The following is a 17,406-nucleotide window of genomic DNA, read 5'->3' as shown; positions in this document are numbered from 1 at the left end:
CTTTTTCGTTTAGCCCTTGTGGGCTGTTAAAATCAGTTGCTTTTTCCCATCTCAAGGAAATGCATCTTTGACACTTCTCATGACCTGAGTCACGATGCTGTCACGGAGCCAGAAAACATCCTCAACGGTCATGGGTAAAAGAGCAGGGCTGCCAAGGGTGTGTGGTGGGTGCAAGAGGGACAGATTGCTTCAGTTCCTATCCTATGGGTGTTTCAGACAAGCCATTTATTATAATTACCCATGGATATTATTATCAAGTTCTCAAATGCAGTGGTTCTCAAGGCACTTATTTTTTTTCCACATAACTTGGGATAAATCTCACGTATTCAACCGGGATTGAATTCAGATGCTAAAATATTTGTTCTTACGGTTGCAACCAGAGGGAAAATAAGTCAGAGATGGAAAGGTGAGGATAAAAAAAAAAAATCACAGATGTATTAACATGTATCATCAAAATAAATTGTAGTTAGCTCAGGGTAAGGGGCTGCCATTAAACTTTCCCTATTTCCTCACCGAACACATTTGCACACAGAGATGTCCTTCAGAAATTCCCAGCCCAGTTCATTTTGCAGTTTCTGTGACCAGCAGATGAGTTTTTTTGACTGTGCTGTCTCAGTACAAAAAACATTAAGCTGATAAAGATAATTTTATTCTGTATCATTTGGAAGAGAAGTCTGAGACACTGAAATGTTCCAAAGTTTACAATGCTGAAGCATCTCGGAGTCGTTCTGAAAGAAGGCTTTGAATTGAAATCTGTGCTGATCTGAATTATGATGGATGGACACGACGAGGGGCAGCAATAGTGCATTCTTGTTTTCTCAAGCGCTTCATCATTCACCAGCAGACAGTGTTAGCAAAATTCCCATGTGCAAGAAATCGGAGCAACAGAGCCTCTCCCCAGCGCCCGGAGGCTGCCTGCACGATAACCTCATTAGTGCAGCGTTAGTCGGAGCTCAGAGAGTCCTGTCCTCTCAAGACTTGAGTTTGCAAACTCCAGTCCAGAGCTGTGGTAGCCACAGCCTCTGGCCCAGAGCTGGCTTACAGCCACATGGTGGGGAGGATGGCGCTGCTCCTTCATGCTTGTTTGCAGCATACTCTGCAGTTGCACCTGTAGTAGTTATAAGAAACTAAACTTGCACTCTTCCCATCTGTGGAGAGCTGAAGGTGCAAGATCTGTTTCAAAGAGGATGGACTTGGCCCTGGCCTTTGCTGGAGATGACCCAGCAAAGGGTGGCCAGTTTGGCTGTTTTGGCTGGTGACAGCATCTGGAACAGCCCAGCTGAAGTGGTGCCGCCGCTGCCTGCGCAGAGCCTGAAGCCAACAGCTGGCAAACCAGTTTGGCTGGGTTTATTTTGAGTTTTGCCCATACATGGGCTTGAGCCTTGCACAAACAGTATTTTTAGTTAAATAAGTCCTGAAAGACGATTATTATCCCAGATTTGTGTGTGTGATGGTGGAGGGGTTGTTCTCTAAGGAAATCCATCTTTGTCCAGGTAGAGGCACAGGCCGCAAAGGGGTCATGGGAGTTCCTTCTCTGCTGAGCACAAGTGAGATCATTGGGTATCAGTGAGCAGGACAGTTCTTAACTGAGGGACAAAGTTCCTGGAACTGAAGACAGTAGAAGAACTCCAGAAGGAGGAAGGGACTGTTATGAGGCCATGTTCAGCTTTTGAGTGGATGTTGCTGAAGTTCAAGGAGCTTGGGTGAGAGGGCAGGGGACTGTGTCCCTGCAGTGACTGAGACACTTGGGCTGGTGCTTGCGCGTCTCTGCTGAGCACTCTGCCTTAGGAGCTGTCACCATCACATGCCTTGCCTGGATACAAGCAGAGAGCAAGCTCTGCTTTCTTAGGGTGACCGTGAGATTTAGTGCAGCTGTGTTTCCAAAGGTTCCATATCAAACAGATTTAAATGTTACAAAAACAACCGGCTGCGTTATTTTCTCCCATCCATTCCAATGGAAGCAAGTTAGTGATAGGTTTAGCTCTGAGTAGCTACATGATATGTGTACAGGAGCTAAGACATAATATTCCTCCTTTAATGGGTCTCATTGTACTGGAAATATTGAGGGTTAGGGTGTGAAATGAGTTTAAATTTGATAGGACACAATTCAAGGAAATGGCAATGTAACTTTAATTGAGGGGCGATCGTTAACTAAAATAATTCGTTTCCTGACTTTTTCTAGGAAAATGTCTAACATTCTACAAAGAAAGATAACACATGTTGGACTGAATCAAACAAAACATGAAAGCAAAAGCCCACTTTGGCAGTAATTAGGGCTGGTGGTGCTGGGTGTGTTTCCTGGGCCGTTCCTGAGTTTGTCAGGCTCTTCCAAGGACTCCGTGAGCCAGCATTGCTTCCGCTGGGTTCTCTGCTCGGGTCACAAGGCAGCATTTCTCACCAGGGCGCTGCTGTTTCCTCTTCCGACTGTAGTAGATTACAGATTATACTGGAACATGTCTGAGGAAAGGTCAGAAATGAGGGTGAAAGTCTTGGAACTGAAGCTGGGAAGCTTTCCATTCTCATCCGGGAAACTTTTTGTATTGAATAAAAAGCAAAGCAAAATAAACCCCCACATCCCTGACACTTCTGGTTTTCCTGCCGTTTTTTTGCCTACCAGTTAGAGAGGATTTTATTTCCCTTGCATTATACAATTAGGGAATGTTTAGCTGAGGAATCCTCAGTGTTACACTAAACAGAAATAATGGCCAAACATGGCTCATTTTCCTGTAACTTGGCCTCCACATGGTTGCATAGCCTGGAGTTACTGCATTTTTATTTACCAAATTATAGATGTTTATATGTAGTGTTAATGTCAGTAGACTTCGTGGTACCCTTTGAAATGGAGTCTGTTAAATACTGGAAGATATAAAAGCTAATCAAGTAGGGTTTGAATTTTAATGACACTGCATTACTAAGCTTTTTGTATTGGAGTAATGGAAGAAAAATGGAAAAAATCAACATGGAAGCATTTTATTGTAAGGCTGAGAGGTGCTTGATACCACTTTAGTTTTTCAAATAAAGTGTACAGAGAAGCTAAAATCCTTCTGATCATTACTTTCCTACCAGAAAAAAAATTGTCTGGGCCAAGTCCTCTTTGCTTTGCTTGCTGACAGTTTACACCAAAGAAAATACTGCAGCACTTGGAGACATGTCATACACATGCTGAAATTTAATGGGTAAAAGGGATTAATTTCGGTTTGTTGATAAGTTGGTGTGAGGTGTAGTTTTGGTTTTAAGCTTGGCTGTGATTTAGGAGTTCCATTTCCATGCACAAATGGGATCTGTGGTACTGATGGATTCAGACTCATTTGAAATCAGATTAAGAAGTGATTTGGTTCCATTAATGTGGTGCTGTGCTTGGACTAAAGAGCAGAGTAACAGGGGCTTCCTCCACATTATTCTTTTAGGATCCTATGAAGTCTTTTTGCCACGCTGTTGCTGCTGAGTGCAATCCTTGGGGCTGGGGAATGTCCCTGCCAAGCTGCATTTGGATGTATAATTGTGTCATTAGTAGTGCCAAAAATCAGGGTGTTTCTCCTCCTCTCTCCTCGGAGATGATCTCTGACAGCAGTGCCCTCAAGTGCTCTGCTCAAACACTGACCAATTTGAAATCTGGCCTGAATTCATCAAGGCTCTTAGTTGATCACAAGAGGACAAGTAAGTGTATTAATTGCTTTCAGTTGATTGATTGCTTTTTGAACAATGTTACAAGTCTTGAATGTTTTCCCCTTGATGTACCTTTCCTTTCTTATCCAAAAATACAGATTGAAAACTTTAAAAAGCGTGATTTGATCAAATGTTTTAATCTCATGTTCAGGCCTAAAGAGTAACTTGCAGATTTAACATTGGAGGTTTGTGGAGAGCTGAGGGTGTCTCTGCCCAGGGGTTGAGGAGGGAAGCGATGCCGTGGGACCCCGAGCCTGTCCGGCCGTACCTGGGAGCTGCTTCTGATGGCTTTTCCACAGATGTCCAGCTTTTTCAAAACCCACTAAATCTTGTGGAGTTTATTTTCCTTATAGCATCTGTATTTTATAATGGTGCTTTTAATTTGTTTTTTCTTTGTCTGCTGGGATTTCTTTTGTCCGGCACTTGCAGGCCTCCCTTTTTTGCTCGGTGGAAGTGAGTCTGTCAGTGATGGCTGGTTTGGGAATACAGCTCGGCCCGGCGGCCGCTCCCTCCCTCTGACAACAAAGCCCATTGTTGTTTTCTTTCTTCAATTTATCCTCAGCTTAATCCGTTTCTCCTTTGAGTGTCAGTGGAATAAAATGTCTGGAAAAGAGTGGCTCAGGTTTTGGGGGTTTTTTGGGTTTTGCAGACTCTCAGCAAACAGGTCCAAAACCAATGGATTGGGTTTTCCATGTCTCAGTAGGCGATGTTTGCCCAGCGTAAGGCTGCACTTGCAAAGAAACTTGTCTGACTCCAGAGCCATGGCATCCCCAGCTTTTTAGAAGTCCCTTAGTAAAATTAGTAAGAGATTTACCAGCCTAGACTGGCTTTAATGTATCCCATGCACAGCTCTGATATGAAAATCTCCTCTATGGCAGCCCATGGAAAGACAAATACTTGACCCCACGCCTTGCAGGGGTCCCGCGGGCTCTGGGTGATTACCAAGGGAAAGTGCCTCCTTGCTTGGGATGCTCCACTGGAAATGATCCTTGAGAGGACACGTTTGCCCTGGAATTGTGATGGCGATGATTGATTGCAGTAAAAGCATTCCTGGAGTAGTCTGTAGGATGAGATCTGTGTGTGTCAGTCTCCAGCCATTTACAGTTAAATGCACTGTCCACATGTCAGGAGGTAACTTGAGTTCAGCATTCTGCTGGATGAAGAATACTGGCTATTTCTACCCAACTTAAACTTTGGCTTATTTGTTGCTTGTCCTTTGACAGTGAATCAACAACAACTTGAGCTGTAGAAATAATGTTGATGCTTGACTGCATTCTTTGTGCTCTTTTGGCCCGATCTGACTGCCCTGTGCACACACAACTCCTGTTTGCTGCAGGAGTTCCCTACTTGGAAGGGCTGGCGGAATGGAAGGGTAATTTTTGGGATTCCTGGATGGGTACACCAGCACAGCAGAAAATTAGAGGGTTTTCTTTAACCTTAATCATCCCCGCCATCTTAATACTATCGTAGTCAGATTTACAAGAACAACTTTCCTGTCAAAAATAATTTCTCTCCTCTTTGTAGCATTCCAACTTTTAATTTTTGACTAGTATCACTTTTAATTACAATTTTTGCAGTGAAGCAACTGACTGTTGCAGCAGAAAATGCAGGTTGGCAGGCAATGGTTATTGTGACATATGTTTGGTATTTACAGCTTTTCCATTTGTCACAGCAGAATTTTTTTATCATGTTTGTGCTGTGAAGTGCTGTGCGTTTTGAGGTCTGGTTTAGTTAATTTTTTATTGAGGTTTGTATACATCAGATTTAGCCGTACTTCCAAATACATAGTTACAAATTAAATGCTTGACCTCCTGATGTTTTTTGGTTTCTTTCTCAAAGAAGAATCATCTTATATTTTAGTCCCTTTCAGAATATATTTTACACATTTTCATTCTTTTTTTTATTGTTTAGTACTTTTTTTGGGGGGGTTTAATTATGTTTCCTTATGCATGAGCCTAAGAATTTGTAAGATGTTGTTCCTACAATTAATAAAAACCTCTGAAGGGATGAGATAATCCTGCAGTTCTCTAAGTGTCCTTAACTGCTTTGGGAGTCCTCAGCTTGTATGGAAGCAAAGCAGCTCATCCTTGTGTAGGAAGGATGTCTGTAAATTCCTCATTTCTCTGCATGCAAATAATCCATTGAATCAGCTGAAGGCTTTGCATGTGGAAAACCACATGAAGCTGGGAGCAGAGGGCACTGAGACATGAAATGTGCCTTGAGAGGGGAGAGGAGGCTGTTCCAACCCAGCCTGTGGATCAGTAGTTCAGAGTTAATCATTAGATTCTGAACAAGTAATAGAAAACAAATTACAGACATTTGGAGCCCCCTTTGGAGTCAGTGTTTGCTGTGCCCATGTGGATCCAGGGGAATATGGCAGAGGGAAACACTTCCAGAGAGGCCTTGGCTGCAGGAACAGTGACTAATTAGACAATAATGCATGAAACTATTCATATGCCTTCCTGAAAAAAACAAAAATGCATTATTAAACTAATTTTAAAAAATTAATTGCATCTCAGTCTTATTTAAAACTGAGCTGGGTTTTTTTTTCCCTTTTCCTTTTTCTTTGTATTCCAAGTTGGTAGAGGAAAATTGCTATTAATGAAATCTGCTCCCTGGGAACTTCAATAGGCTTGTTCTTCATTAAAGCCTTTCTATTTCTCTTAAAACGTATTGATGGATGCTCAGGCCAGATACTTATCACAAAATACACTTTGTAATTTCATCATTTCTGTTATTGTGCTTCTCTGAGACGCAGAGGTCTGGGGGCTTTGCAGAAAAACCCAAATAAAACCCCCAAGCTTACAGTTATATAGTATTAAAAGAAGGGTGAAGGAAGCATTGAGTGTCTTTAGGATGATGAGACATTCATTAAGATTTTTCCGCCTTCCTTTTCCTATTTTCAGTCCATCTGAAGTACCATTAAAGCTTTTCAGGCAGCTTCCTGTGAGAAACCCTTTGCTGTGCTGTTTTTCTTCCTTGAAAAAAGGTGGCTGCTCTTGAGGCAGATTGTATGGATTTGGCCTGGGATTTGTATAATATCTGTGTAGAATGCATCGGTTGTTTAGGAACCTAATTCCCAATATGGTTCCCTTTTGATTAAGAACAAAGCCAGCGTTTCACAGCATTATAGGAACACAGAAAAACAAGTTAATGATCTAAACCTTTTAATTCATGGTTGCTTGTCTATTTAAAGTACTTTTGATTCTGCTATAAACAGACTGGCCCCTTTTTTTGTTTAACTTCTTTCTTTGGTTCCTTCACATTTCTTTCTTTACTGTCCATGAAATTTGGAGCTAGTTTCCTTTTCCAACTGAAGAATGAAAGGTTGTGACTACAGAGTGATACAGCGAGTAAGAAAGCGTATCCAAACTGGGCGTCCATCCAGCACAGACCTCTTTGAAATCAGCTAAATTTAGGGTTGTTGAGGGCTTTTTTGTTATGTTTTTCCTTTCCTTTTTCCCAGTACCTGTGTTTCATTTTCGTCTTTTTGAATGAATATGAAATTTGTTACTTTTTTGATACTTTTTTTATTTTTACATCTAGTTTGGCGTGGCTTTATTTGACATAGTTACTTGATATTTCCCTCCAGCCTTAGTTCTGCAGATGATTATTCTGTATGTCTTTATCCGTCGAGACAACAAAAGCGACCTTTTCAGGACTTCCAATTACCAACACTGTATGTGGTACTTTAGGAAAATAATTCTCTTCTAGCTACTCCTTTTTTTTAAATAGAGAATTGGAATCCAGAGCTTGTCCTTCAAATCGAACTCGAAAACTTTTCGGTGAACAAAACTGCCAGGCAAGCAGCAGCAGCAGCAGGAGGAATAATTTCCCTTGCATGGAAGGGAATCCTTCTTTATCCCCATATGTAAAATCAGTGATCGCTTCTTCCATTGTAATTTATTCTTTATCTGAAACGAAGATTTTTTTTTTAGATTTTTTTTCTTTTATTATAACAACAGCTTGTTTGTGTGGGGTTTTTTGGTCTTTTTTATTTTATTTCAGGCAGATGTAGAAATGATAAATGAGGAAAAAATTTCAATAATGTGTTTTATTGCATCTCTATCCCATCAAGGTAAATTGAACAGCCAAGACACTTACAATAACTTCACAAACAACAATCCTGGCAATCCTCGACTCCTGCCTCTCCCAAGTTTGACTGTGGTGTTGCCTCTTGCTCAAATCAAGCAGCCAATGACATTAGGGACCATCACCAAACGCACAGGGTAAGTGGCACAAACCTTCCTCAGCCTTTATGATTCATGTGGAAATCATTTGTGTTATTAGTGAGAATCAATTTTATTCTATATTTTCATTTCAGTGTGTGTAATTTAATAGCAGCAGAAGAGGGGTGGGAGGAAGAGGAGACTGAAAACATCAGATAAATAAATGCAACCTGAAAACAAACCTCTGTAAATTCAGGAATATTCATTTGAGTGGGTCAGGAGACGTTTTCACACCAGGAATTGGAGTGAAACATAAGCAGAGCTGTATTCAATCAGAATAAAATATGGCTTTACTTTTTTTTCCAAGTTTGTTTATTTTGATTTCCAACCTTTTCAAGCAGAAACGATTTTTGACCATCAGAACTAGAAAGACAGTAAGCCAGGTTCAGCAGAAAGGCAAAACTTAATCCCACTGTTTTCTTGACCTTATTTTTCCTCTGTTGTACTGTTCTGGACTGGGTGGATTTCCACTCCAGAGTCAGCTGCACTTTGGTACTTCTTATGTGCCATGATAAAGCACTTCAAAGTATTTCTTGGGAAAAGCTTCTCTAAATATATAAGATTCTATGAGCTTCATAAACCATAACAATTTAAAATTAATTAATACTGTCCAACAACTGACATTTTTCTCTTGCTAAACTTTAAATATTCTTTTATTGTAATTAAAGCTACAGGGTGATGATTGTATTTTTCCTCTCTCATTTTCTGCTTGTTTGATTTCCTAAATATTTTCCAGTTAAAAATCTGATTGATCCGATAGCAGAGGGCTTTTATATTTTTGAGGAAAGTAGATCCGAGCATGGCATGTGGTTGGACAAAACAACTGCGAGTCCTACAGCTTCCTAACCTTTTCCTGCATTTTGGCAAACACAGGCACTGCCTCCCTTGCTTCAGTGCTTTCTTGCTCAAACCCTGCTCGTGAGGTGAATTTTCCCCTGTGTTTCATCACCTGGGAATTATTTTTCAGGCGAGAGCTCGTGGGTATTCCTCTCTCCCCGTGTAATTCCCATATTTGTGCTGGAGTTCAGGACGTGCTGTGAAACCCCCTGTGGCTGGGTGCAGCGGGTGGGAGCGCTGGCAGTCAGGAGCTGGGCTGTGCACGTGCGTATCCGTTCGTGTCTGTCCGGCAATCCCCTCCTGCCCTTGCCGTGAAACGGGAATTTCACGGCGCTCGTTGAGCCAAACGTGAGCCACAGACACGCAGCTGCCCCGAGCACAGCGAGGAATTCCTGAACTTCGCAGATAATTGTAAATGGAATTTAAGAAACAGTGAAGAAACACTTTGAGGGTCATGTTGAGGTTTAGCTTCCTCCACAGACACTGTTCAGTTGCTTATTTTTGCCTTTTTAGTTTTTTGCTCAGTTTAAGCTGAGAGAAAAAAAAAAATTCTTGCTGCTCAGGTGAATTTTGGAAGCGTATCCAGGTGTGATCCTGGATGAGGACGGGAAGGGAGGTGGGATCAGGGGGAGGGTGTCACAGGGCAGGGGGTCACAGTTCCTCAAAGAGGGGAAATATCAAAAACCTGACTTGAAGAATACGGCCAGTGAAGGACAGAAATATAAATGTGGGCTCCCAAAATTGGAATAGACACTTAGAACCAGGTGGGACATGGCAGAGAAAGAAATTAAAAATTCACCTGAGGGCCTGCCAGGGGAGGTAGGTCATAGGAGCAGTGAGGGGAAGGATTTGGAAAAAAATCTCTTGGTTTGCAGTTGTATTTAATGTGAAATTCTTTACAAAGGTTTCCTTAATGCTGTGTTATAGCAAGAAACCTTTCTAAAATTATTGCAATTGTAATAAGTCTGCAGTATTTTATTTAATGTTTTATTCTTAAATGTCTGAAACATTTTTGGAGTGTTCATATTTGTAGTTTTATGGTAAATTATACTATTCACAAACTGTCTCTGTTCCATTTTATGTAATTTTTAAAACTAATTAAATTTAAAATGCTCAATGAGGCTTATGTAAGGGGGGAAAACAACAGTCATGGGAAATACCCTGCCGTGTAAATAGAGTTTTCATGAATGAGGATCATAATTTTCAGCACAGCCCACGTAGCCTTGTAACGGTAAGCCGAGAGCTTCCTTCATTTGTTCTGCATCCAAAATATTTGATGAAAGTACACAAAATTAACATGAAAAGCTGTTATTTATAAAGCAGGGATTTAAGAGGAATGCCTAGGATCCAAGAAGCCTGGCATGCCTAAAATGACCAAATTGAGACAGCAGCCTTAACTTAAACCTCCAGGGGGCAAAGCGTGTGTTTAACATATTTAACATCTGCCCTCATATTTCTGCAAACACATAGCACTGGAAGTCTGTGCAGTGTAAGATTTCGACAGGACAGGGACCATCTGCCTCGCTGGGAGAAGTGTAGGAGGCATGTATTACTGCAAATGGCAAAAGACAGATGTATTTACACCTACATGGTCAGCACCTCTAAGCACTGCTCCGAGGAAACAAGGCTCTTCCTTGGGAGCAGCTGCTGAACCTCGCGGTTGTGCAGCGATCAGAGACGGAGCCGGGATCACTCAGCTCCTGCACTCGCTGCTCAGGCGCCCTCAAAGATTCCTCTCCCGTGCTTGTGACTCTGAAAGAATTAAAAATTTAATCTGTTGCAGCATATTTAAGCAAGGCTCAAATACCGTATAATTAGAGGGCTGGATTTGTCCGTTTTATTTGCTCTTAGCATCAGCTGCTTTAATAGTAAATCTTCATGAAGTCTTGTAGATTTTATTAACCAAAAAATCGAGTTGGGGTTTGTTCTGCCAGTATCCAAGACAGCAAAATATTTTCCAGGTACTGAAAGGACTGATCAGTGCTCTTAATATCATGTGTCTGGAGCAGAGCTGCAAAGCTTGTCATGTTGCTTGACAGGTGGAATGGCAGTAAATTTTTTAAAAGTGTTCCCTGTAGCCCTATGGGAATGAAAGACGGAGTCTGGAATTGTGTCGTGACCGTGCTGTTCATCACAGATGCTTTTTTCCCCCCTGCAAACATGTAGATTTTGGAACATGTTCTGATCAGTCGCCGCTCTGAATGCAAGTTCCATTGTCAGCATGAAGTGCCTCGGAGCATCCCCTCTGCCTTCCATCGCTGTCCTTTTCCTTCTTCCCTGCCCTCTGCTTCTTCCATTGCTTTTTCAAGTCTCCCACTGTAATTTCTGCACCTTCATCAAGCACTTAATTTTTGTCCCTACATTTTGTCATCCCATTGACTGGCTTTCCTGTAGTTTGTGCTGTCAGCACATTCAGGCTTTCCCAGAGGGGCTCTAACACTAATGAGTAAGGAAGCTTCTGATGTTTTAGAGATTAGAGGAGGATGCAGGACAGCACAAGAGCTGGATTTAATAAGTCTTTCTATATCTGTGCCTCAGTTTCCCCCTCAAAATTTTGATAGTAATGCTGAATTCCTTGTCAAGGCTGGTGAATGGGTTAATTCATTTCTCATTTACAAAGAGCTTATAGACTGGAAAGGGGGAGAGCTGTGTGATCCATCTCGTTGTCTATAAAAGGCAGTGAATCAGAACATTCTAGAATTCAGCTTTGTGCCCCGCAGTAACTCCATAAGAGTTCCTTGGCTTTGTGGAATGAGTTGTAGTTAGTTGCCAGTGGGGACATGGATGAGCTGTAATGGGAAGGAGGGAAAGAAAAAATACAGTAATTGCCCCAAAAGAAAAACCATTGTCAGAGTTGGCTCCTCTGACAGCAGCATTTGTTTTAAGTTCCTCAAGGGACAGGGTCATTCTGTTTGTACCATACTTCACCCCCAAATTCATCCTTGCTGGAGTGAGCAGCAGGATGGAACCTGCCCTGGCTGAGTCTGGTCAAAACACAGAAATCCAGTGTGCCTTGCAGGAAAGGCATAAACCTTGCTTTTTTTTCCAGCCAGGAGATTTAGATAGTGTATTTTTAAACATGAAACTCTATCCCTTCTTCACCCCATCCCTCGTTCCACCCTCAGTGAGGAAGGGGGAAGTAGGTAAAGTATCTGATGCAATTTTATAATTTTAATTTTTTCTATGCACTCATGTATCTTGGGTTTTTTTTGTCTTAGGGAGCTTCATTTATCCCAGAGTCAGTTATTGCAGCAAAAAAAATAAGTGGTGCAAAATCATGACATTATGGTACAATTAATTAGGAAAAAACACCTGAAATAGTAGAGAGAAAAAAAAAAAAAGTAAAGCTAAAGCATTCAGCACAATTGTCTGAAGCCAGACATTCTCTTTCTGGCACGTTTCTCAGACATATTTTATATTTTTTTGTGATACATTTTAGTAACAAAGCAACTTTTGTAATGATTTGTAATTGATACAAAATACAATTATTTGCGCTAAAGTTTGTTCAGATGTCACTGTTTATGAAAGGATTCTCGATTTGGCATGACAAGGGTTAGAACAAATGGATATTGCAAAGCTTATTAAAAGCTTAAATAGTTTTATTAAACATAACAACACGAAATCAAAGTTTTTCAGTTTTCAATTTGCTAAAACTCAGAATCGGGTAAGAAACTGCGAAGATTCTGTCAGAACTTTGAATGGTAAATCATCTTCATTGCATGATTTCCTTTGGAATTTCTCCCTAGCTCTGGGAAAGGGGAACCTGGGAGAGTTTTTGCCTTGGCACTGCTCTCTTGCTGTCACCGAGCGCAGCCATCTGGTGCTGTCTCTTCAAGGTTGGGTTGTCCTGTAATTTGTGAATTCTCTCTCGCTCTCAATTAGCATTCCATCCATATTATGTGAAGGAAATAGGGGAAAACAATTGCTTATATAAATATCATAGGGAAAAAATGGTCGTCTTTAAAGAAATCAGGTCTTTTGAACAGAAAGGAGGTCCTAAGTTGGTTTTCTCACACTTAAAGCATTTTAATAAGACTCTGCTGTAGTCTTTGGAAGTGTGATTACATTTTGTTCATGATACAAAATTTTCTATCCATTTCCATCCATTTTCTATCCAAAACCAACTGAACAAAACCTTCATTTGAAGCCCACCTGGGCCAATTTACAATTAAAATAAAGAGAATTTGTTCATTTGCAAGTACAATCAGGTCGATATAGCAATTGTGGAAGAAGAAAAAGTTGGTGTTAACTTCTGCGGTGTTTCATGGGCTCAGGAGTTATTTGCCTGAGGTTTGAAGGCAGAGCAACTGAGGCAGAGAAGAAGAAAAAGAAAGAGTGTCCAAAACATCCATGATCATCATTTAGAAATTGAATTCTCCCAGGCAGATCCGACCACTCTCCAATGACTCTTCAAATTTACACTCGATACATTCCAGGTTTTAAATTATGTTGGCTTTGGGTTATGCAGGAGATTCAGCTTTCAATTAAATATTTAAGCAGTGCAATAGTGCTGGACTCATCTTCTAGACTGGCCTTTGACTCGGGGACTGGATGTGCTGACTTTATAGGAGATCATTCAGTTCAGACAATTTAATTGGGTTTTGCCACTGTTCAAAGATGATATATTAGGTCTAGAAGGGGGGTTGGTTCTTCCAAATGAGCTCTGTCCCCAAAAATATCAACCAATTTATTAAATACAATAAGTTAAAGGCCAGTCCCTTGCATGGAGCTCAAAAAAATTGAGTTTGTGGCCTACAGTAGTAATTAAAAATAGTTTGTTTTTTTTTTCCCTGTAATATTCTATTCTTTTTTGGATGTTTGCATCTTTGCATGTTGAAGAATATATGTCTTAGGTTTGTACCTTCACCTGAATGTTTTTTGAGAGGATCCCTTCATTCATTGATGTTGTGCTCATGTCAGATCTAGTTCACTGAATTCTTTTTTATCAGGCTGGTATCCTTTTAATTGTGTTGGTCTATGGCTGAGTGTTTATACATCCTTCAGTGCTGGATCTTTTCTGGTAATTCATTGCCTGGAAATATTTCACCTGTTTCAGCTACCCAGAACTTATCGCTGAGTCAGAGTATGAAAAGAAAACAGAACCATTGGCATTTACAAAATCAATTATTTAGAGATTTTGTGGATGATGTTACATCCCAAATGAGACTCAAAAGAAGCCTTAAGCCTGTGAGTAGCTCTAAATTTGCCTCCTTTTGCTCCTTTTCAGATTTTATTCAAATCTCTCTATGGCAATGGCTTTTTAAAGGGAAATACCCGTTGAAAATGCCCTCAGTTTAATATTGGGTTAAAAACTCTCCACTGTGCGAAATACTTGAACAAAACATGAAATCAAATCATGGTGTAAATTGTTGGGTGGCCAAAAGCACTCAGCTCTAGATCTGGTGATTGAGCATCAAATACATTTGAAGTAAGTTAGTCCTCTCTTTCCTGCATCTGTGCAAGCTTTTAACGGGGGGAAGAAGATTTCTGGGTCAAGCAGTTGAATTTCATGGGGTGTTTCTGTCCTAGCAACAGCCTGAGTAATTGTCCCTAAAAGGTTCTGATTGCCCCTGTTGGTTTTATTTGACCTCCTCTCAGTAACTTCGTAAAACTGCCCCACTCAGCCCCTCAGTGTTCCATGGAAAACCCCCACCTGTGGCTGATTTGGATGCTAATTCCCTTTTTCTGTCAGTTCTGACTTCAGTGTCTGCTGCAGCCCCAGCTTTGGCAGCAGACTGGAGGGGGGCCCTGAGCTGTGCCTAACCCCAGCCCTAACTCCGAGCCCAGCTTGCACCGATGTCCCCCGGCAGCTCCCACCTCTGGGGCTGTGCCCTGGGCTCTGCTGCTCCCCTGGCAGCTCCTCCAGGCCAGCAGCAAGGGGTCTAACAACGGTTCTGGTCACTTTCTGCATAAATCTTAATAGCATGATGTACAGTGTACTTGTTGGGAATTGAGTTCTCATCTAATTTCTGTGCATTTTTCCCCTTTCCGTGAAGACCTTACCTGTTTGGAGCAGGATGTTTTTCCATAAAAGCTCCTTGGTGAGTTCCCAGTTCAAACCCAGCATGCCTATACTCCATTTGCTGTCCTTGCTGAAAATAACTCTGTGCTTAGACTTTTTAATTTTGGATTGATTTTTTGTTTTAATTTGTTTACCTGCATGGCTGATCCATAGGTTTCCACGCACATAATTTCACTTCTAAACTCTGGATGCGTGTTCACCATCAAGCATTGCAAGGAATTGAATTGACTTTTTTTTTCCCCCTTCTTTTTACCTTTGAGAGTGCATTTAATTTTTAAGTACCAGGGAAGTTGAAAAAATAAATTATTTCTAAGTGGGCAGAAATGATTGCAATGTCTTTCCAAACAAGCCTCTCTCTTTTTTTCTATATTGCTTCCTTTATTATTGTAGCACTAAGTTGCTTACAGACAGAAAACATCGATGATGACCTCTGAAAAATAAGCCAGATTAGCAGTGAGTAGGCAGTAAAGTACTGCAGTGAGAGGTGAAGCAGTAAAATGGGTACTGAAAAAAAAAGAAAAGCTGATTATGCTGGAGAAAAAAAATCACAGAACTGTCTGGGGTGAAAGGGACCTTCAAGATCATCTCATTCCAACATGGGAAACAGTTCTGTTAAAATTGGGATATTTGAAATAAAAGGGGATTTCTTTTTAATGTGAAAAAATGCAGCATATTATGAGGGAAAAAGCAAGTTTTAACAAGTTTTTTGATGTTGGAGTTTGGTTCAATATTTGAGCAGTGCTGCATCACCTCAGTCACCACTTTTTAACAGGATTGGGCTTAGATGCTGGAAGTTTTGGATAATAAGAATGGAAGAATTAGGAACACATTAGAAAATTTTAAAACTTCCAGCAAGGAGTTTTCTGGGGCTTGGGTTTTTGGGGTTTTTCTGTGGGTTTGGGATTTTCTCTTTGTTTTTAATTTAGCTAAGGATATCTATTAACTATGCCCACCAGTATCTGTTAGAATATTTGTACATGGCTCTTGGCTTTGCTCTACAAGTTGGCATCACGTGTATCACCTTCAATATCTCTATCAGAATATTCTCTTCTGGAAAAGAACTTGTTAAGAGCTTTGTAGGACACAGAATTCCCAGAGAAAGGCTGAGGAGGGAGTTGGGAGCTGTGCCAGGAGAAGCAAAGGGAGGGGAGGGGGAGAGAGAGGGAGGAAGAAAAAAGAAAAAGGAGAAGGAAAGGAACTTTGCCTTATTCATGGAGAATTCCTAATTCCTGAAGTACCTCCCCAAGAACCATTTCTAAATGCAGTTTATGGTGCACCAAAGAATTTTGCCTGGTGGTGATCTAAGAGGTGCAGAGGCTCTGGAGGAAGAGTTTTGGCAGTGGGTTTCTGAGCAAAGGCTGTGTGGGTCACCCCTGCACGAAGCAGGAGATGTCGTCAACCAGAAATGGTTTTAGATTGAAGTAAGATTAAAAGACTGAGATTAAAGAGGGGAATATATGAAATAGGCTCCAAAATTGTTGCCTGTCTTTCACAAGACTCTTTTTGTGGTTTGTTTAATGCCAGTGCTAGCTCAAAAATATGGTCCTTACTCATCTACAGAGAAATTAGGATAAAAAACACACTTTGGGTGGGGGAAGAAATCATGTTGTTTCCATTAAGGTCTTAATGAGACCTCAAATTCTGTAAACAAAATGGATGTTGATTTGACAGCTAAGTGCCTGGTGAATAAAGGATCCTACCATTGCTTTTCGTGCTTTTCCTTGCTTTATTCATGATCTGACAACTGGAAACATCTTTATTTTCATGTTTTAGGCACAATGATAAATGAATTACAATGTCTGGACTTTGAGACAAATTTTTTTTTGTAACTTTATGTGTAATTTCAAATTTCATGCAGTATTTTTCTCTTGATACTTTTGTTGCTGCTTACATAGTCAAGATAAAACTTTTTCCATCAGCAGTCATAGATGTTTCCATTTCAGTGGGTTTAGTGTGGAATAAGTGCTTTTGTTTTTATGAATCTCATATATTTGGAGCCTGTTTGTTTGGAATATAAAATCAAAGTGATTTTCAATCTTTGCAGACTGGTACTATTTGACTATAAATATTTGAATATATAAGGCAACTCCTTCATATCACATATATGCAATTTATATATTATTTTAAAGTCATGACACTTGTTTGACAATGGACTTAAAGATACATTTAAGAGCCAGAAGAATTTTGTGAGATATAAAGCTCCATCATGAACTGTGCAGCCTCTGGTTTTTAAAATATTTTAAAAGTATTAATTCTTGCTAGTTAAATAATAAGATTTAACTAGTTAAATAAATAAATATTTATTAAAACATTAGTAACTATTTAGTATTTTTACAAAGATCTACCACAATGCATTTCCAGAGATTATGGCAGAGTTTGATGTGTTACAGGGTTGACAAGTGGGAGCTCTGAATGGTTTCAGTAGGTCTTAATCTGTTCTTACTGCGTTGGCAGCATGAAAGAACTTGCATGCTGAGCTCAGTCTTTTCATTGCTTTTTAAGCTCTGACAAAGTGATGTCTTCATTTTCTTCTTCAGTTTCCTCCCATCTCCTTTTGTGCCATTTCAGTAGAAAATATCAGTTGGCCATGTCTGTATCTACGTCTTGGTGCTTTGGCATTTAAGACAGAAATAGTCCTCCAAAATTATGTTA

The 17,406-nt window shown here is 40.4% G+C and overlaps 1 protein-coding gene across 6 annotated transcripts in view; it reads left to right on the top strand.

Annotated features, from left to right (window-relative positions):
* BCAS3 (BCAS3 microtubule associated cell migration factor) overlaps positions 1-17,406 on the top strand; it is a 300,455-nt gene that overhangs the window by 86,986 nt on the left and 196,063 nt on the right. For 4 of the 6 annotated variants that reach the window (XM_068210669.1, XM_068210673.1, XM_068210674.1 and 1 more), the window contains 2 exons: positions 7,745-7,895; positions 14,729-14,773. In XM_068210669.1, coding sequence (XP_068066770.1) covers positions 7,745-7,895; positions 14,729-14,773 — 196 coding nt within the window. The remainder of the gene's footprint in view (positions 1-7,744; positions 7,896-14,728; positions 14,774-17,406) is intronic. The other 2 variants (XM_068210670.1, XM_068210671.1) reach the window with 1 other exon arrangement.

This window comes from Anomalospiza imberbis, chromosome 20 (genome assembly GCF_031753505.1).
Source record: "Anomalospiza imberbis isolate Cuckoo-Finch-1a 21T00152 chromosome 20, ASM3175350v1, whole genome shotgun sequence".
Classification (NCBI taxonomy): Eukaryota; Metazoa; Chordata; class Aves; order Passeriformes; family Viduidae; genus Anomalospiza; species Anomalospiza imberbis.
Note: the sequence above shows the minus strand (reverse complement) of the source record. Positions and strands in the feature narration are given on the sequence as shown.